The 21,581-nt window shown below is 42.9% G+C and overlaps 2 protein-coding genes across 4 annotated transcripts in view; one reads left to right on the forward strand and one right to left on the reverse strand.

The window, feature by feature from the left end:
* Positions 1-5,764: 5,764 nt before the first annotated feature.
* Positions 5,765-21,130, reverse strand: Paics (phosphoribosylaminoimidazole carboxylase and phosphoribosylaminoimidazolesuccinocarboxamide synthase). Of its 3 annotated transcripts, none has more exons than XM_028780768.1 (9): positions 21,036-21,130; positions 20,601-20,667; positions 17,563-17,760; positions 12,739-12,917; positions 10,428-10,721; positions 9,597-9,680; positions 7,609-7,789; positions 6,773-6,931; positions 5,765-6,509 (listed from the first exon to the last, which is right to left on the reverse strand). In XM_028780768.1, the coding sequence occupies exons 2-9, from the start codon at positions 20,614-20,616 to the stop codon at positions 6,343-6,345; spliced, it is 1,278 nt and encodes a 425-aa protein (XP_028636601.1). In that variant the 5' UTR covers positions 20,617-20,667; positions 21,036-21,130; the 3' UTR covers positions 5,765-6,342. The 3 variants fall into 3 exon arrangements, with proteins under 3 accessions (XP_028636601.1, XP_028636602.1, XP_028636604.1); XM_028780769.1 differs by having other exon boundaries at positions 21,032-21,081; XM_028780771.1 differs by lacking the exon at positions 21,036-21,130 and adding an exon at positions 20,936-20,954.
* A 42-nt stretch (positions 21,131-21,172) lies between these two features.
* Positions 21,173-21,581, forward strand: part of Ppat (phosphoribosyl pyrophosphate amidotransferase) — a 29,825-nt gene continuing 29,416 nt past the window's right edge. Inside the window, exon 1 of the mRNA XM_028780767.1 lies at positions 21,173-21,493. Coding sequence (XP_028636600.1) covers positions 21,366-21,493 — 128 coding nt within the window. The 5' untranslated portion in view covers positions 21,173-21,365. The remainder of the gene's footprint in view (positions 21,494-21,581) is intronic.

Below are 21,581 nucleotides of genomic sequence, written 5' to 3' on the forward strand. Positions count from 1 at the left end.
CCTGAACCAAACCTTTCATCATTTCCCCTAGACTCAACCTCAAGTTCTCTAAATGTTACTCAGCTTTTAAACCAAATATCTACTTCATATTTCTTGTTTGAGCCAAGGGCTGAAACTGTAGCTGATTGTCATATGTGTGGTCAGTGTAATAATACATCATACTGTGTTTATTTTGGGTCATGATTTCATAGATTTCAGCCATAGTAAGTTGGTTTTGTTGCTCTGGAACCTCAGCGAGGTGCATCATCATGAACTAGTCACCCAAAGCTGCTCACTTAATGGTTACCGGGAAGGAAGGAGCTGGAGAAGCCCCAGACAAACTGTCAGTTTTAAAAATACACTCACTAGGTGCCATCTCCTACAGTAGTGGTTCTTAACCTGCGAGTCGTGACCCTTTTAGGGGGGAATATATTAGATAATTAAATTACTATTCATAGCAATAGCAAAATTAGTTATGAAGTAGCAACAAAATAATTCTATGGTGGTGGTGGTGGGGTCACCACACCATGAAGGGTATTAAAGGGTCACGGATTAGAAGGCTGAAAACCACTGGCCTAGACATTCTGTCACCTTTAAACATCGACAAAGTCTTCAGAGAATACGCAAGACAAAAACTATAGCATATTTCCCAGCTGCTGAACATGCACTAGTGTAATAAATCACACGAAGTTCTGTATCCCCAGCTTTGGGAATTTGCACTTTTATTCATTCAGTGAGTACTTCAGTACTATGTATATGCCTGTACTAGGACTTTACAGCTGCTGAGATAAATAAGATGTCCAGTGTATTTGGATTATGCATTTCCTAGTTAGATGAGATAGACAGTAAACAACAATATACTAAGTGGTGGTAAGTTCTATGAGAAATTGAGGATGACAATTGAGGATGGAGACCCTTTTTCCTTTCTTTAAACATCAGAAACTGAGTATCTGCATCTGTCTTAGTCAGGTGCTGAAGAGCCATACCAGGCTCCTGTCTGCAAGCACATCTTGGCATCTGCAAAAATGTCTGCAGATAGGATGGAGCCCAAAGTGGGGCAGTCTCTGAATGGCCTTTCCTTCAGTCTCTGCTTTTGTCTGTGTTTCCTTTAGACACGAACAATTCTGGGTTAAAATTTTGAGATGCCTATCTACTGGAGGTGGTCTCTTCAGGTTCCATCTCCCCACTGTTGGGCATTTTGGCTAATATCATCCCCATTGGGTTCTGGGAGCCTCTCCCATCCCTGGCATCTGGGCCTTCCCACCCCCCACTATTCATTCTCCTGGCCCTCTGGACTTTCTGTCTCTTCAAATACCTGGTCCATGTTTCCTCTTTTCCTTCCCCCTTCCATCTTCCACCTATTTACCTCCCTCTGCCTCCGGTGATTTTGTTTCCCCTTCTAAGTGGGATTGAAGCATCCACACTTGGGCCTTCCTTCTTGTTAAGCTTCATATGGTCTGAGTTGTATTGTGGGTGTTCTGAGCTTTTAGGCTAATATCCAGCCACCAGTGAGTACCTACCATGTATGTCCTTTTAGGTCTGGGTTACTTCACTCAAGATATATTCTAGTTCCATCCATTTGCCTGCAAAATTCATGACGTTCTTGTTTTTTAATAGCTGAGTAGTATTCCATTGTGTAAATGTACATTTTCTGTATCCATTCATCCATTGAGGGACATCTGGGTCGTTTCCAGCTTCTTGGTATTATAAATAAGGCTGCTATGAACAGAGTGGAGCACATGTTCTTGTGATATGGTGGAGTATCTTTTGGGTATATGCCCAGGAGTGGTATAGCTGGATCTCCAGGTAGAACTATTTCCAATTTTCCAAGGAACAACAGCCAGACTGATTTCTACAGTGGTTGTACCAGCTTGCAATTCCACCAGCAATGGAGGAGTGTTCTCTTTCTCCACACCCTCACCAGCATCTGCTGTCACCTGAGGTTTTGGTCTTAGCTGTTCTAACTGGTGAGTAGGTGGGAGAGCACCCTCTTAGAGGCAAAGGGGAGGGGCAAGGGCTGGGGGGTTTGAGGAGACCAGGAAGGGGGACGTTTGAAATGTAAACAAATATAATTATTAATAATAAAAGATCAGAAAGTCTATCAAAAGTACTGTCATTCTGTATTAGGATCATTAAAGGACTGAAGTGCTACACTAATTCAGTGGTAGCCGTTAAAGTAGCATGCACAAGGCTATAGGTTCAACCTCTTGTTGGGGGGAGGAATCCCACAAAACACACAAATGAACAAAAACCAAAACAACCACACACCCAAAACCAAACCAACTCAAATCCCCAAACACTACAAAGGACTATTTAATGTTTTGAAATGATCTGACCCCACATACATTATAGGTTGTATTTGTGGGAAGGCTCCAGGGAAAGAGAAGCAATGGTGAGTGTATACACACACACACACACACACACACACACACACACGGGGGTGGGGTGGGGGGAGAAGAGAGAGAGAGAGAGAGAGAGAGAGAGAGAGAGAGAGAGAGAGAGAGAGACCTAGAATTGCTTAGCTTGACAGCTAGAGAAGCTAAGAAATCCCACACTCTGTCATATGCAAGCTACCACCCCCCAACCCAACCCCAAAATAGTAGTAATGGTTCTGGGTCAAACATGACAGCTAAGGGCAAATGATGTGTTCCAAGCTCAAACAGAAATCAAATTATACTTTTTTTTTGTTCTGGTCTGTCCTTCAACAGGTTTTACTCAGTCTATATTCAATGCTATTCTCTTCCAGAAACATTCACAGAAATAACTTTATCAGCTACCTGGGCATCTCTTATTGGCAACATTGTCATTATGTAGGCACTGAAAAGCTTGTTTGTATATGAATAAACATGGCCCGTTAGGATTCCTGAGAAGCTCCCACAGACACTGTTTTTTACCAACAATCCCAAGAGATAAGTGCTCTTTTGCCCATATCATCCTCAGCTCCTAACTTTCCATATCCTGAACTACAGGATAACCGGCTCTAGGGATTCCTGTGCTAAATAATGGCAGACTGCATGCTCCACAGTCCAGAAGCCAACCAAGCGGCTGGAGCTCCTAGTCAGGGTGGTTTTCATGGCGAGTTAATTAGAATCTTATCTTCTATATAGGTTACATAATGTAGCATAGTAATCCGCCAGGGACAAGCACATACATCCCTATATATGTATACATATTTACAGTTCAAGGTTACCCCGGGCTCTGTAGATCAAGTGTGGGGTAAATGTGGGCTGCATGTCAGTGTCTCAACAAAAACTAGACTACTCGCACAATTAAATTGTCTCAAAAAACAAAGTTCATCTACAAACCATGGAAATGTCAAAGTCTCTGTATGCTTTTACAAAATACTTCCAGACATACTCAACACTAATTATACTGGACAGTAAGGAACTAACTGGGGGAAGGGTTAGAGTAATCTCCCAGTGGCCAAGCCCATTTACCGTTCTTCCAGATCTGAATTTGACCCATCTCAGGCAATAACTATCTCCAGAAAAAAAAAAATCTTTTGACACTTCTAATCTTCTGAGGGCACCAACACATGTGTGCGCGTACCTACACATGTACACTTATTAAAAACAAATGGTAGAACTGATGACCAGTTAATGATTCAATTAACTAGTCTATCCATGATTAAAACTTTTGATGTGCCATAGGTAGGCTCATCCACAAAAGGGTTAGTAGAGCAGAAATATCAACACATAGCTATGCTATTCAAGGAACAGTAAGCCTGACTAGATGTCCCTTTAATGTCACAAATTGGCATTGAAAAACTGTGTAATTCTCTAATTTCCAGTAGCTACCTATGCATAGCAGAGTGATAATTAATGTTCACTGTCAAGTTGACAGGTGAAAAAAAATCACTGTGGAAACGCACTGTTGGCTGTGACTCATCTTGAGTGTGGGTGGCAGCATCCGAGGGGTGAGGGCCATGGACAGAGTGAGAAGCAGAAAGCAAGCAGTGCACCAGCCTTTTTGCTTTCTGCCTGTGGAAGCATGATGGACTCCTACCAGCACGCCTTCTTCCCTTAAGATAAACCCACGCATCAAAGTTTATAATCCAGCAGAGAGAGAAGTGTTATAGCCACCATGGCTATGTAGACTCAGGGGAAGATGAAACCCAAGTGACATTTTAACTTTTGTAGGGGAAAAGTGATTCATCGTACAGGGGCCTTATGCATGCTTGAGAAGTGCTCTACCACCAGACTACATCCCTCACACCTCTCCCTTTCTGAAACAGGGTCTCACATAGCCCACGCTGGCCTTGACCTTGTGAAACTCTTGAGTAGCTGAGATCACAGTTAACAGACCCTACTCACACGAGTAACTTTTAACAGTACCTAAAGAACCTGTAAAATCAAGTGGTAAGTTTTGTTTATGAATCTTTTTTAAAAGACAAGGTAAAGTAGAAACTGAAGGGTTCTTTGGAAAGATGTGTTAGCAGGTGTTTTGCTGGGGCAAACACATGAAGAAATGTTTTGCTGAAGGAGACAAAGGAGGATATTCTGCTACAGGGTGAGAAAAGACTAAGTCTGAACTATCTCAATGTCCAACTGAAGGAATGATTAGCTAGTCACACCTAACAGGCCCAAGTAAATAAATAGTAAGCTTCTGAAAGGTGGGAACACAGACTGGTAAGGGCCTGCCACCACTCTATCTGTAGCAGCTTAACACTTGAGGGTCATAATCCCTCTGGAGCAAACCTAAAGTCCCTTCTCATAGAGGTGAGCATGTTAGTTTACATGCAAGCTCATGGATGCTCAGATCACAGCTTAGTAACCCACAGGTCACTGTACTGCTCTATCACCAAATACTAGATTATGGGTTTAAGATAAACTACAATAAATTTCCCTATTTAACAAAAACGTACAATGAAATAATGCTGTAATCACTCACATAAAGAATTCTATAACCTACAATTGTGCCATCCCTAGACTTTGCGTGCGTATCTGTAGCAAACATGCTGGCACAGCAGTTGCCAGTGAAAGGAGCCTCAAGCTAGGCTTAGTAAATATAGTCAACACTGTTGAGAGTCCTTAAGGCGCAGAAGTAGAGCAGAAGAGAGAGGTAAACAAGAGGCCCAACCGCACCAGTGTACTAGCAGTCACTTTCCTAAAGCAGACATGATGACTATGGCAAAGGCTGGGGAAACACTGTGACAGATCTATACTAAGCTTCATGAAACACAAAATTTGGATTTCCTAGAACATTGGCTCCTACAGAAGTGAATCTGGACCATTGTTCAGATATACACTAGCAAACCAACCAATCAGCCCACTACACCCACCCACTCCTTAATCATGATTACAAACTAGAGACTCATTTTCTGAAAATGGTGGCAGGATGGTGACTGCAGGTGTGGCAAATGTCTTACCAGAGAGGTAACTACTAATCCTAGTTAAGCAGCTAAGCAGTATTTATTCCATCTTTCCCTGGAATGGCTTTATTCCTACTGCCCAAAGACCTCAGGAAAGCGCCCTTGCTAACACCTCTTTCTTTTACCCCTAATCTCAATTTCTTAAAAAAAAATCAAATACCCCCAAACAAACCAGGGTTAAAGCATAGGGAAGGACCTAAAGTTTCCTCACCACTATAAAAACAAACCCCAACAAAGCACAAATACATTCCTAAGCTGGAGATTCATGTAGCATTAACTTAAATAATGACTTAGAATGTACAGATCATGAAGCGAGAATATATTGTTATACACAATACAAATATTTTAATTTCCAAAGTGTCAACTCAGATCAAGCAGTATCTACTGAAGAATAATAAAAAAATGCTATTACCATTTAGAAACAATACTCTTTTAAAAACTTTATTTTTTAAAATTCTGTGTGTTGGGTGGGGGAATGGGATATTATTTGAGAGCGGGTGCATAAGGAAGCCATGGGGTCAGGGTCCCCGACTAAAGGTTATTTACTGTGAGGCCGTCTACATACATGCTGGAAACCAAGCTCAGGCTGTCTACAAGAGAGCCCTACTGGTTCTTGAGCTGCAGACACATCACTCCAGTTCCATAATGACATACTAACCAACAGTGACTACACAGAGGATGGGATGTACTAACTATAAAGATTCCTTCCCAGGGAAGCATAGAGTCTCAATACACAGTTCAGGGTAGCCTTGATCCTGCGGCCTCAGCCTCTGGTGTGCTAAGGTCACAGGGACCTATCACTATGTAAGGCTAGAAAATATTAATAATATGCACTGACAATGTGCTGACTCAGGAACATTGTGGACCATTTGTTCAATTAGTAAAGTGAATGGTTTTCTCTTATATGAAATCATTTTGCTTGATTTTTCTTTAAATCAAAACTAGGAATATGTAACTATTCTCCTAAAAATTAAATTGCTTTTTTTTTTTTTTTACAAATTGCATTCTCTGATTTTCTTATCAGCCTGCTTTAAGGATATCCATGTGTTCAATATGCTCGCTCGAAGTTTGGCCCACACCAAATGGTTGTTTAACCCAAATATCTGAGCAGCAAACTGGGCTGATCCTTCTGGAGAAAGTATAGTTGAACAGCCAAGACCTATTGGTTCAGAAAAGAAAAGACAGAAAAATGAGTTTGTAGCTTAAAAATTAAAAAAAAAAAAAGATAATAAACTTAAATCCTTTTTCTTACAGATGCATACTTAAGCTTCTAAGTATAAATAGTTCAAAAATATAAAATCTGATTTAAAATAGTATGCTGTGGTTAAAATATGTAGTCAACTATTAATAGATGAGGCTGGACAAAGACATTGAGATTGTATCTTGAAATACACACAGTACTAAAAATTTTCAAGGTCTTACCACTGGGCAGTCGAAGAGATGACCACACATCCTGAGCACCCCAGTCTGGTGTGACTGGGGGACAGCTGATAACTGGATATGCAGTGTTACCAGACATCACTGGGCCTAGACCATTGCTTCTGCCTGCCACTGCGACAAATACAGTAGGAACGCCATCCCCTAGGGAAATGATAAGATGGTCAGGTCCTTTTGTTTTGTCAACAAGAACAGCCAGGTACAAAACAGCGCAGGTGAGACAGCTCAGTGGATAAGGGGTGTTGACTGTCAAGCCCAATGACCTGTATGACCTCTGGAACCCAGATGGTAGGAAAGGATGAGCTCTTGCCATTGGTACATGCATCTGCACACACACACAGTAAAAATAAACAAAATAAGAAATGAACTTCAAATCTTTGAGTAGTTTGCTATGGAGAAAGTAGAGGGTAATGACATACATAAGTTCAAAATGTATGGTTCGTCTTGTCACATAACTATCGTAAGCAATATCCTAGGCAGAATAGGTTTGACTATTTTTGAGATCTGTTGTATAAAAGAAATGTCATGAGGTCAGTGAGGGAATGGCTGGCTCATAGCTTCCTTCTCTATTCCTGCTTAGACTCAGGAAAATGAGGAATTTCACCAACTAAACAGCTAGCTACCTTTATGTCTTTAAGTGGTGCCTTGTTCTTTCATAGGCTTCTACAGAATCCCTTCTAAAGATAAGTGTAATAAAAGTATACACATGACACATGCTTTTCCTCGGAAATATGGAAAAACTCTTAAGCATTGTTATTCAAAACTATGTATTTTAAAATCTTTTACTCAAATCAGAAGTTCTCTAGTTATTGAAAGTTTACCTTCATATTCTGCTTTAATTCTCAAAGTTTCATCTGGTCCTTTATGCGCGGATGTTACTCTAAGTTCACACGGAATCCCAAAGTTTCCACAAGCCTTCTTAATTTTTTCACAGTGAGCAAGGTCAGAGGTTGAACCCATCAGCACTACCACCCTGCACTGACTGTCTGACTTGAGAAGCAACTGAAAAGAAAAACAGGACCATGAACAGTGGGTGACAGTCAATGTAACTGTTTTATCTTTTACTCTTGTGTATGTGTCAGGGTGTTGAGCCTGAATGCTATATAGCCAAGGATGACCTTCAAGTCCTGACACTCTCGACTCACGTACAGACAGCTTCCTGATGTCCCTTACCTTCTCTCTTCTCTTCCTTCTCTTTTTGAAAGGTTCCCACATATGACTGGCACTCACAGGTAATTAAGTAAGACCTCCAACTTGTGATACTCCTGAGAGGTGGGTCACAGGCTCGTGCTACAAATTTTGGTCTATGCAGTCCCGGGCAATCAAACCTAGGGCTTCTTGTATGCTAGACAAGCACTTATAAACTGAGCTACAACCCCAGGACATGTATATTTTGTTTGTTTGTTTGTTTCTTAGACAGGTAACATTATGAAGAGCAGGCTGGCTTCAACATCAGAGACATGCCGTATCTGCCTCCCATTGCTAGGATTAAGTCTGTGTCATTCTGCACATTTCCTCTTTGAACAGACCAAAATTAAGCTGAGCAAAACAGATCAAGAAAAACAAAACAAACAACAAACTCAGCCAATAACAACAGCACCAAACTCATTAGGCACTGTGACACAAACCTGTAATACCAACACCAAGGAGGCAGATCAATGGGGTCTACCTAGTGAGGCCCTGTCTCAAACACGCACGCACGCACGCATGCGCACCAACATGCCAGAGGTTTCTACATATCCTGTTGAATCTTTAAGGTATCTCAACCAAATTAGGTTATCAAAACCTGTTAGCTGGCTTTTTGAACAGTAAATATAGATAAGTTAGAAATATTTGTGTATGAAGTGATCATGATCCATGTTCAACTCTCATGGGTTCATAGTAGTAATATCAAAAAAAAGTGAAACAGGTTAGTTAGACACAGGATCCCCGAGTTCCACACGAGCATCTGGAAACAGCATGGTTAACTCAGTGGCAGAGTTTTGGTATACCAGCAAGTAGCTTGCTGTGATCATTCCTAAAGGCAATCCTTTTGTTCAGGTCACTGAAGACAGGCCTCTCTCACCTCATTCTTTTCTTTACTTCAGCCAGTTTCACTTGATCAGGCGCCACACTGGCTTGAAACTTGAAACCCTTTATGTCTTAGCCCCTGGAATAGCTAAAATTGTTGGCAAGCTCCACCTGGTTTGAAACATTTTTCATTTTTGCTGTGTAAATACACATATACACACATGTGGAGAGGACATTCTCAGGTGCCACCCAGCTTTTCTCTTTCACTCAAATTTTTTTCTACTGATTTTTGTGAATGTACATGTGCATAAATGTGGAGGTCAAAGAACTTTGTAAACTTGGCCTTTTCCTTTCAGTTTGAAGTATAAATGTTCTAGGGATTGACCAAGGTAATGGGACTGTGTAGTAAGTGATTTAAATGCTAGCCCATCTTGGTCAGCCACATCTATGTGTCTAGCTCTCTTCCTTCTTTCCTCCTTCCCTTCCTTTCTTTTTGGTGAAAAAAGGACTCTCAGTGTCTTGGAATTTGCCAAGTATTCTGACTACATTCCCAGTAGAAGAAGAAAGGACCAGGGGGGGTCCTACTGCCTCCGAAGGCTCAACCTTGAGATTACAAATGCCCGCCACTACATCTGGTATTTTTTTTTTTTTTTAACATGGCTGCTAGAGAAGCAAAGTCAGGCCTTCATTTTTGTAAGGCAGGGAAGCACTTTACCAACTACTGAGTTAATTTCTCAGTCCAACGAAGTCATGAAATAAGATACATAATGTTATTACAGGTTTGCCAGAGAAGAATTACCTCCACTCGGTCTGCAACCCACTCAAAGTTTTTCTTCACCATCTGAAGTCCTTCTGAAGTTACTTCTTTGAGATCACGATAACACTAGAAAATAAAACAAAGCTTGGAAAACTACTTTCTCCTGTTATCTTAAAACATGTTTCTTTCAAGTCACGATTATGCATGTTTGTATGATGAGCTGTATATGAAAATGCACCTTGCATCTTGACATACAAATACTTTTTCAGTGGAAAAGTTGAGAAGGAAAGTAACTTAAGGTCAAGTGCTTTCTTTATTAGCAAAGTAACTGGTTTAAGAATGGAATTAGCATGTACATATAACCAGGATTTTGCCTTAATTTTGTTAGAAGTATAAAGCCCCTCTTGGCCCTGAAGACTTGGTGTATATATAGAGTTCCAGATCCATCACAGCCTTGATGCTGTGAGGATACTTACTTATCAGATAAACAAGGACATCTGTTCTTTTACTGTTTCAGAATCTGAAGATGATAAATTCAAAAACTATTAAAAAGGTTAAAAAGTATTTCTAAGCACCAAGAGACTTTTTTGGTACTGAAGAATGAATCCAGGGCCTCATACGTGCTAAGGAAGTGCTTTGCCATCGTGCTGTATCTCCAGCGGAGAAATGATTTGTTTTCTAAAAAAACTTTATATTATTTATGCAAGTATGCTGTAGGTGTTTTCAGACACACCAGAAGAGGGCATCGGATCCTATTACAGATGGTTGTGAGCCTGAGGAATGACTTTTAAAACGAAGCACTTATCAACAAGACTAATATCCTCCCCCCTTGCCTCTATCACAGCTGGATAAGTAAGCTCAGACACCACAAACCTGTTTGTCCTTCTGCTGGCTCCGATCTCCTGATGGCCACAGTCTCCAGGAATCATTATCAATGACATCGGCAAGAACAATTTCTTTGGTGGTTACATCAACGCCAAATTCAATCTTCATATCAACCAGCGTACAGTTCTGGGGCAGCCAGGATTTCTCCAGAATTTCAAAAATAGCTTGTGTGGCATGACTCATGATGTCCACTTCAGTCTTCCCTATAAGAAGCCCAGCAAAGCTAAACTTTGCAGCGATGAGTTGCTCCTCAGACCACTGTGGGTCATTATTGGCATCGTCCTGAGAATAAAACAGAGCTGTATGGTTCATTCAAATCTTAAGAATTTTCAACTTTCCAGAAAAAAAGTTTTTTCCTTTAAATATATGTTCCTAAGAAGTGCTTCTTTAAATCTAATTTTCTCCCAGAATATCCTATGATTCAAATAATCATTACGTCTACTTTAGAATTTTAATTTATTTTTTGTATCTTGTGTGTATGTGGGTGCTAAATGTATGGAGAGGAGAGCAAATTCTGGTTCTCTGCACGAGTAGAAAGTGCTGAACCGCCATTCTGACCCCAATTTGACTACTTCCAAAAAAAAAAAAAATCATTACTTTGTCTGTTTAGGTCTATGTGTGTTTTTATACCACTTGTATAGCACATGCGTGCCTGTGGAGGTCGGAAGACTGTAGCACATACCCCAAGACTACTAGAGTAGCTGTGATATGAACAGTCATGTGGCACTAGGAGTTGAACCTTGAACAAGTGCTCTTACATGCTGAGCCATCTCTCCAGCCTCTACCTTATATACTTTTAATTATTTTTAAAGTTATTAGGAGTCACTTATTCTAGGTTAGGGACGGGGAATCTGAAAATGTTTTTTTACAAGATGAACTGTTGGGAGCCGACTCTTAGCCGAAAGTGGCTATCATCTTTACAGCCATCTTGAGCCATATACCCTGACAAGAGACTTGTTTCAACAGCCTGCAATAGCTGAGCGCACTCTGATAAACATCTTGTTACACTGTTTAGTGCCCCCAGCTGCCAGGTGCTCCTGGTATCCATGGCTACAAGGCACGTGACGTAGTGGCTTCAGTTGAGATTGTCCACGAGGGCAAGTCACGTGGTAAAGGGTATAAATACCAGGATTTCCTTTCTATTGAAGAGGTAGAAAGTAGGAGGTAGTAAGTAGTAGGAGGTAGTAGGAAGTAGGAAGTAGAGGAAGGAGTGAGAAAGTGAGAGGTGTCAGGAGACTGAAGGAGTGAGAATATAGTAAGAAGAGAGGAGAATAAAGAAGAGACTTGAAGAGACGCCACCGGACTCCGTCTTGTATCTATCTTTTGCGTCTCTCGCCCCCTTTTTCCCCTTCCTCCGTCCCCACTCTCTCTCTTGCTAGACCCTGACCTGCGGACCGGAGCAGCAGAACTGGCCGGCCTTTACAAAGTAGCAGAACCCGACGGCCGTTACAAAAGAAACGGCAGCTACAAGGAACTAACAAAAATAAATGTAAATGAGCAGAAATTAAGAAGAAAGTTAAGGTTTACTTGCATGTTGACCTGGTGGTACATACCCATATTCCTGCCTACTATTTAAGTAATGAGGGCAGGGGCTCAGTAGTCTAGAGTACTTCTAGAGTACTGGCTGCTCTTCTGGAGGACCTAAGTTTGATCCCAGCACTTACTGGTGGCTCGTAACTGTGTAGCTCAAAAATGTGACAGTTTCTTCAGGCCTGCAGGTGCAGTCATACATGCAGGCAAAACACCCATACTTACTTGTAAGTAAGATTTAAAGGAAAGGATAGGTGTAAAAGAATTGCTAGTTCAAGGCCAGCCTGAGCTGTGGAATAAAGCCTTGTTTGTTTGTTTTTTACATTTGAAATTTTTATATACTTAAGGGAAGGGGAAATGGTTTTAAGTTTGCAGGAGTTTGTGGTTTTGTTTTGTTCTGTTTTTTGAGACAGGGTTTCTCTGTGTAGTCTTGGCTGTCCTAGAACTTGCTTTGTAGACCAGTTTGGCCACAAACTCAGAGATCTGCCTGCCTCTGCTTCCTGAGTGCTGGGGTTTTTGTAAATTTAATTATAATGTATATAACAAGTTGTGCAGCTTTCTGATTAAAAATACACTATTGACATTGTTTTCAAACTATGTGTGTGACACACATCCATGTAGACAAAACATTCACATGAATAAAAACAGCTTTTCTGGGAGAGGACAGATGTGAATGAATTATTTCATTACATCAATTTCTAGTAGGACACATAGTTTCAGATGTTTCTATGTCTACCATTCTGAGTTTGTAGTTCTATGTCACAATTACCTTGAAGAACATCTCTACTTTCGGTGGATAAAACTTATATCCCTCCTTCACACCAGGGTTCCTCTTGAGAAAAGAGCCAGTCGCTATTCTTCGGCAGACCCATTCAATTGGAATCATTTCACACTGAGGTGCAATGAAAGCAGTCTCCCCAACTTTCCTGGTGAAGGCAGTTTTTATACCTACAAATTGAGGGGGGGGGGGAGGGGGTTAGAAGCAATGAATTTAGCTTTTAAGGAAGGTAGATAAATGTCCAAGAACCAAAGTTTTCATCCTTTCATTTTTCCTTTCAATTTCTTCTGCCATGTATGTATGTGGTTGTGCATTTACACCCATGAGTGTCTAAGAACATGCATGCTGTGTGTATATGCTTGCATGAGTGTCAAAGACCAGCTTTCCTCCCTGTTTAACATAGTTTCTGGGGGCTGAACTCAGAAAGTTAGGCTTGCATGGCAAGTGCTTTACCTCCTCAGCCAACTCAAAACACTATCAAAAATAAATGCTGCCGTGGGATTAGGGACGGCTCACAGGTTAAGAGTGCTTACCACTATCTCAAAGGACCAGAATTCCATTCCTATCACCCACGACCCCTTGTAACTCTAGCACCAGGAGACTCAATGCCTCTGGCCTTCTATAGCACCTGCACTCAAATGCACACACCCGTACAGAATTAAAATCATACAATTAACAAAATACGATTCTTTCCTATTTATCAAAACATCAGACAGTTACATTTTACTATCACATGGCTAACCATATATGAAACCTAACGAGTCCAGTATCTCACACTCCAGTTATTCACTCATATTCAGAGTGTCTCCCCTCTACTTATCTATCTTTGTAGAAGGTACAGAAGTCATCCAAGTGCCATTACCGCTGAAGATAACCTGACTACAGAATTTCTCATGTTCTACATTTCAGTATCACATTAATCTTATAGATTGATCTACCTTATCAATCAGAACAGTCCTAAATTCTAAAGATACTTCTTTAACTGCTTAAATAATCCCCGAGAAAGCAGAAAGCATCCATCGGGTAGTATCTGGAACACTGCAGCCAGTCTAGCCAGTGTTGAGGAAAACACACATTTGCTTCTCTGCCACTGCGACTGAACAGCTTTTTTATTGGACCTTGGAAACTAACAACTTCTCTGATAATAGTTCAAACCTGTCATCTTCCAGGCCTGGGGAGCAGTTAAGAGCATTTGCAGAGGAGCAGGATATGGTTCCCAGCCTGTGCACAGTGGTTTCCCAGCACCTGTAACTCTCCTCCCGTGGGACTGGAGCCCTCTTGCGCACATACACAAAAACCAAAACCTCATGATCCAACAAGAAGGAAGCACCCCAACTGCCCTTTCTTCACTCCAGCATCCCATAGTAAGTTCTAATTTTAGTTTCATCTTTTACTCCTCCAACGGCAGAAAAGTCTTCCACTTAGAACAGGACAGGAAGGCACAGCTGCTATCTTCAAATACTTCTCAGGGTTTACAAGCAGAAGAGGGACTTACAATTAGGTACTGTTCTCAATAGGAAGAACAAAGAACAACTGTGCAGCATTCAAGGGAGTGAATTCTGATTATCTGGGGCTGCTAATAGCAGGAAGGCTTCTTTTTAAATTCCCCAAGGCTAAACTGGTGATTCATTTGACTGATAAAGATTGTAGAAAACTTAGTTTCTTTTTTTGAATTTTTTCTGTGAGGTAGTAGTTTGAATGCTTGCTTTCCACTTGGTGGAACCCTTTGGAGGTGTGATCTTACTGGAATTAGTCTGTTACTGGGGCAGGTTTTAATATTTCAAAAGCACAAGTTATTCTCAGTGTGATGGTTTGTATATACTTGGCCCAGGGAGTGGCATTATTAGGAGGTGTAGCCTTGTTGGAGTAGGTATGTTACTGTGGGTGTAGGCCTTAATACCCTTGTCCTAGCTGCCTTCAGATCGAGACAAAACTCTTCAGCTCCTCCAGCCCCATGGCTGCCTGGACTGTCATGTTCCTGTCTTGATGATAATGGACCGAACCTCTCAACCTGTATGCCAGCCCCAATTAAATGTTAAGCCTGGCTCTAGAGTTTCAGAGAAGAATGTTAGTATATGGCCTAGAGACGGTTCTGGTGATATTTTGGTGAAGAATGTGGATGCCTTTGGGTCTTGTCTGAAGTGTCTACTCGACCTTTGCATTGCAAAGGAAGTCTCAAAAATGCTCAGCAGAGACTTGGTTCACTGGCTAAGTCTCATGAAGAGCATTTGGAACAAGCATATCATGCTTAGAAAGGAAAAATATATTGTTCAAGTGCCCTTGCCCGCGGGGATTCAACGATACCCTAGGAAAGGGGGCAACAAGAGACACAAAGAATTCGAACAAGTCTGGGGTTCTGATCAAGCTCTGAAACTTTAATTTCAGGTGCAGGTTATAAAGAAACAGCAAAACAGGAAGTTTGGGTGAGGGTCACTGCTTAGGGCTGTCCCACTATTGAACACTTATTGCCCCAGATCATCCCACTGTCACATCCTTATTGCCTTAGACCATCCCACTGTCATAACTGGCTCCCAGGAAATGCCAGTTTTTTAAGTTCCTGGGACCTGAGACCCAAGAAGTCCTTTCTTAAACTTATACTGACTATTCTTTCCAGAACAGCAGGTAGGTTCTCTTAGAACAGCAGGTAGTTTCTTGTGTTTGGCTCCCAGCATTTAAGTATTAAAGGAGCACCAGGAAGTGAGATGGAGGTGAATCCTGTGTTCAAGGATATTAAATTAAGAGAGTGGTGACCTTGGGGAAAGATCCCACCCAGCTAAATTTAGGTTCAGGCTTGGTGGCACATGCCTTTAAACTAAGGAGGTAAGTACATGCAGCAGATAGAGTTCAAGGCCAACCTGGTCCAGAGCAAGTTCTACGTTGAGAAAGCTTAAATCCAGGTGTGGCAGTACATGCTTTTAATCCCAGCATCCAGAAAACCCAGCCATGCAGATCTCTGAAATCAAGGTCAATCTACAGAGCAAGTTCTGGGACAGCCAAGCTAGTCAGTGTGCAGTTGGAAATCAGAAAGCTGGTGATGATGTAAAAGAACAAGGGGGCCAAGTTCCAGTCCCAGCAAACAACAGCTTCGGCCCCGTGTCTCTGGCTTTATAGTCAAGAAGAGACTCCTGGGACAACTGATGCTGGTTTGCTGGAGCTAAGAAATTAGTCGTGATTGAGAAGAGACTGAGGTGCATCACTGAGGTGAAATCTTTTGTGTTTTCTGAGAGCACAAAGAAGCTCTGTTCTAGAGATGGCCAAGGTCGTATCACATGATGCAGCCGTAACTGGCAATGTTTAAGAGTCACCCAAGTGGTACTGGTTTTGAAGGCATGAAGAACAGCTGAGGTTTGGCACTCTGAGAGGCCATGGAAGGCCACTGGTCAAAGTACAGCCTCATTTGCAGTTGATGGCCCAGGACTGAAGGGGTCATGCAAAGGAGTTCAGGCTTGGCAGCAAGAGAGCCTGTGAGAGGCTATTGGCGAAGGCTAGCTGCAGTAGAAGACATTGGTATATTGGAGATGCCAGTACCATGGGATGATCACCAAGAACAGCAATGGCAGTGGAGTGGATGAACCTGAGCTTAGAGTGCTACAGAGGGCAGAGCTGGAGAAGTGATGCCAGCCCTTTGCAGGAGCCCAGAGATTATGTATGCATCCCAAACACTGAAGCATTGTAACACTGAAGGGAGACCTCAAGGTGGAGACAGCAGAGCCGTAGGCTATCTACTGAGGAAAGCTGCTAACAGAGTGGAACCAGACCAGGAGAAAGAAGTTTGTTATAGTCAACAAAAATGAAAAAGGAGTTGGAGATCTGAAGACTGCTTTGACATCAGCCATGGAGATGCAGAGGCTGGAGTTTGCCTGGCTGGTTTCCTGTCTTGCTTTGGGGATCACAGTTAAGTGATTGGATGAATCTCAGAAGAGACCTTGAATTTTTAACATTGTTGACGTTGCTATAGACTATGGGGCTTTAGTACTAAATGCATTTTTATCACGCTTTGGGTTGGTAGGGCCCCAATAAAGGCATGGGTTTAAGTAAGCAGGGCGGGGAGTGGAATGTGATGATTTGCATATGCTTGGTCCAGGGAGTGGCTCTATTAGAAGGTTTAGCTTTGAAGTAGGTGTGTCACTCTGGGTGTGGTCCTTAATACCCTTGTCCTTGAAGCCTTCAGATCAAGATGTGGAACTCTCACCTCCTTCAGGACACTGCCACACTTGCTTTGATGATAATGGACTGAACCTCTGAACCTGTAAGCCAGCCCCAATTAAATGTTATCCTTGTAAGAGTTGTCTTGGTCATGGTGTCTGTTCACAGAAGTAAACCCTAACTTCTACACCCAGTCAGCTTTCTTTGCTTCCTACCTGCAGCGAAAGCTGTTGGCTATTGCTCCAGTGCCGTGCCTGTCTGCAGCATGCTTCTGCAGGATGGTTACTAACTCCTTGGAACTGTAAGCCTCCCCAAAATTCTTTCTTTTTTTAAAGTTTCCTCAGTCAAGGTAATATCAAAGTAACTATGTCAGTGGGCAAGATTGAAAATTGAACCTAAGGCCACTGGGCTATCCTTAGTTTAAGCTTCTTTAGAACCTTAAACACCATTACTTCCAAACCAGGAAGCTGTTAGAACAAACCTTAAAAGCTCGCCCCTTCATTTTATCATATGCAACTTAGCCCGTGAGACATTCCCAACAGATTAAGTCAAACATAGCCATTACCTGCTTTAGATGTAATAACACATGAGGAAGTATAACATTTTCTTGATCCAAACAATTCCTCCCCTGCAAAATGACCAGTGTGAAAGACAAAGGGAAGCACTCACCAGCTTCCTGTAACAACTGAAATATGCAGCTGGTGATCTTATTGGAGATTGCAGCTTTGCCTTCCAGGTGGTTCTTTCTGGCTGCATTTCCTGCTGTAATCTGGTCCTTAGACTGCAGGAGGACTTTTCCTGGATTATCTATCAATTCATAGACTTCTTTTGTTTTACCCTCATAGAGTTTCTTCCCGATGTTCAGTACTGTGGGAATAAAACAGACTTATACCAGACTCTAAGATTTACTAAATAGTAAAGAATCCTTTAAAATGTTGAATCACTGCATAGATAGTAATTAATATCATAAAAATAATGAGAACCACTTACACAGAACCATATACTCTCATAGTGTTAGTTAAATTATAACTATAGACTAGAAAACTAAGGCTCACAAGAGTTGAGGTCACACTCAGAGCACATGCAGACCTAGAAATAATCATCTGACATCAACACCATGCTGTCAAGGGACCTAAGTCTTGAAGAAAGCTGGTAACAAATAAGAAACCATAATAAAATGTGAGGCAGAGACTATGGGATGTCGTCTTCACAGCAGGACCACCTTACAGAAAGTCTAAAACAAAGTAAAAGCTAAACAGAGACCTGAAAATTGACCAGAATTTAACAAGGGGTAATTAGAAGATATAAAACCAAGTAGCCAAGTCAAGGTCAACATGGCTAAGCACGTAATATTCTAGATACTTGTAGAGTGATAGTGATTAAGAAGCAATCAAGTAGATAGGAAAAAAAAAAACCCATACTAAAATAGAGCTGGCAGGGCGGTGATGGCGCACGCCTTTAATCCTAGTACTTGGGAGGCAGAGGCAGGCGGATTTCTGAGTTCCAGGCCAGCCTGGTCTACAGGGTGAGTTCCAGGACAGCCAGGGCTATACAGAGAACCCTGTTTAGAAAAAAACAACAACAAAACAAAACAAAACAAGCTGATCAGGTCACACCACCAGCTGGCACAGGAAAGTTAAATGTCCAAGAAGAAAAATCAATGGCCTATCATTGGTTCAGTGTACCTAAAAATGGATGCAGGAGGCCAATTCCTTTCTTGGATCAAATTTTAGTTGGCCACAACTATGTGAGATGACCTTTGGAGTGGACCAGACTGGGCTTCTGGACATTAGCTTTACAACCTGTTACCTACAATATACTGACTCTCCACCCCACCCCACCCCCTAAACTACCCAGAGATAGTTTTTCTTTTCATTAGAAAACCTAACTTTTGGTAGCATCAACTATACTCCTGTAAGTGATTTGTTATGAAGCGTTCTTGTAGTTTAAAACTATAAAAAGGCCGGGCGGTGGTGGGGCATGCCTTTAATCCCAGCACTTGGGAGGCAGAGGCAGGCGGATTTCTCAATTCGAGGCCAGCCTGGTCTACAAAGTGAGTTCCAGGACAGCCAGGGCTACACAGAGAAACCCTGTCTCGAAAAAACCAAATAAATAAAACTATAAAAAGGTATCTTGTCAATACACTATTCAAACCTACTTGCCCTTGGGTTTCTGAGATTACAATTCTAATTAGCACTAAATAAATGTCATTTTTCCCCCTAGTCTAAACTTGACTCTGGGTTTTTACTGGTGATAAATTGACTAACAGCTGCCACGGTGGTTCAGTGACGTAAAAGATGAATACAGCATCTTCCAATGTTCTGAAGAATTAACAAAGTTTAAAAAGGCCCTCTTGGTATAACTCCAGTTTTGAGCTGTGAGATTCCTCTCTAGAACTCCAATTTCATTAATGTTTGTGTCCTCTTCCCAGGCCTCTTGAAAATCTCTATGCCCAGCCTGGCACACTGCTGCCTTCCATCTACTTCATTACTAACCACGTAGACTTAACCAAAGAACCACGGGGCCGCTAAGTACTAAAGAGCAGCAGACAGACGCAAGATACTGATTTGACATGGAAGAGAAGAATAAAGGCTCCTGTCTAAGATCCAAATACAGTTCACAGCAGGTATACTGGGTAGCTCACACTCCAGCTTCAAGGCAGGATCTGGCTTCTTCCATGAGTATCTGTTCTCAAGTGCACACAATCACAGACACACAAAGAACAAGGTAAAATAGAAGCCAGAGAGACTGACAGCAATTAAGAACACTCGCTGAAGACCCAGGTTCAGTTCCTAGTACCTACATGGTAGCTCACAACCATTCTAAACGACAGATGTGAACACTTTCTTTGGACCCTTGTTGGGACAGGGACACATCAGATTTGCGGGAGGAAGAAGAGGTTAGATTCTAAGCTTTTTTCTGATCTTAGAAAGTCTGGTCCTAAGTCCCAACTCTGTGGAGCTGTATCACCTAAACTTCAGGGGGATTTTCTTTTGGTTTTCATAGGTGTGAAAGAATGTGATGGGGTACCCACACAATTTGCTTCATTATTAATCTAGAAACTTGTGTTGTTCTAAGACAGTGTTTTGTTAGTATAAAAGAACCATCTTTCCCGAGGCTCTTACCATGCAAGGACAAAACTGTAATGTAACTACAAATCTATCAAATAAAAAGTGGATAAAGTAACTTTGCCTTCGATTTCAGCAGCCTCCCAAGTTACTAGCCCACATCCATAATTCCAAATACCTGGGATTGCAAAGCAACACCTGACCAAAAAATTTGCACCCGTTTTCACAGTTTAAACTATTAAGCTTGCAGCAAAGGAGATTATTGGCATGTTAACTTTACCAGAATGAGCAAAAATTCTGCTAGATTTTCCTGATTGTCTATCTGCTTACTACAAAGTTTCTAGGAACTTTGTTAGTTTCTGGCTATTTCTCCTCTATCGAACTTTCCCACTCTGCTACTTTCCTCCCGCCCTGGGGCCTCTTTTTGGGTATTTAGGTAGGCCCTGGGTCCTTAGAGTTTAACGCACGGCTCCCAGCGCTTGGACCACGTGTGCAGAATCCGGGCCCCAGGCGCCGTCTTGTAGAGTTTGCCAGAAGGGCTGCTATCCGACCCCGGGGCCGCACGCGTGTGCGTCGAGCCTGCTAGCTCTCGGACGGAGGGCTGGGGCAACCTAGAGGGTCCGAAAGCGAGTTACTCACCTTCGGCTGTCGCCATTATCCTAGGTGAACTAGAGGAGCAGACCGCGCGGGAAAAAGAGGCAGCGCTCTGGAAAACAAGAGCGATCACAGGATTAGAGGGCGGGGCGGGGAGGAGCGTACGGACACACCCTAGCCGCAGCCCCTATTAAAACTCCAGCCCCGCAGCCCGCCGGCGAACCAGAAGGACCGGGCTGGAACCATGTCCCCAGGCTTCCCGCCGCGCAGGCGCGCTGACGCGACCACGCTTCCGGGCGGCCCCTCCCCGCAGCCAGCCAAAAGTGGCGCGCAGGCTGCAGGCCCCCGCTGGCCGGAGAGGTTTCTGGGTTGGAGCGGACCAAGTCCTGACGGCCGGAGGACGGCGTGAGACCAGGGGCACGCACGGCTCAGATTTTCTTAGGGACCAACGCGATTAACTGCGCTACTCTCATCACCTACGCCTTTGAGAGCGGGAAAATAGCGGAGACTTCCACGTGCAGGAGAAGCAGCGATCCTGACCTCTGCGGCGGAGGGCTAACCCCACCCCCTTGACGCCATAGCTCCGCCCCCCGCGCCGCGCCCTAGCTGATTGGCGAGGAGCTGGAGGCCGAGCTGGTTACGCCCCCTTCTGCGGAGCGCGCCGCCGCAGTAGCTAGAATCTAGCCCGCGGGGAAGGAGGAGGCAGTCTGTAGCGCGAGCCTCAGAGACGCTCTATAGCGGAGCGGACGGCTGGTTGGTGCTTGGACCACGCCGCGGCAGCAGGTCCCTCCACGTGCTTTTGGCGGCGCCATGGAACTGGAGGAGTCGGGGATCCGTGAGGAATGTGGTGTGTTCGGGTGCATCGCTTCTGGAGACTGGCCCACGCAGTTAGATGTGCCGCATGTAATCACTCTGGGACTCGTGGGGCTACAGCACCGGTGAGCAACAGGATGAGGGGTGGGGGTGGAGTGGTAAGTGTTTGCACAGTTCCACGAGCCGCTTCCCCAGCTCTGCTACTGAGACCGC

The sequence above is a fragment of the Grammomys surdaster genome, unplaced genomic scaffold (assembly GCF_004785775.1).
Source record: "Grammomys surdaster isolate TR1022 unplaced genomic scaffold, NIH_TR_1.0 372, whole genome shotgun sequence".
Lineage (NCBI taxonomy): Eukaryota > Metazoa > Chordata > Mammalia > Rodentia > Muridae > Grammomys > Grammomys surdaster.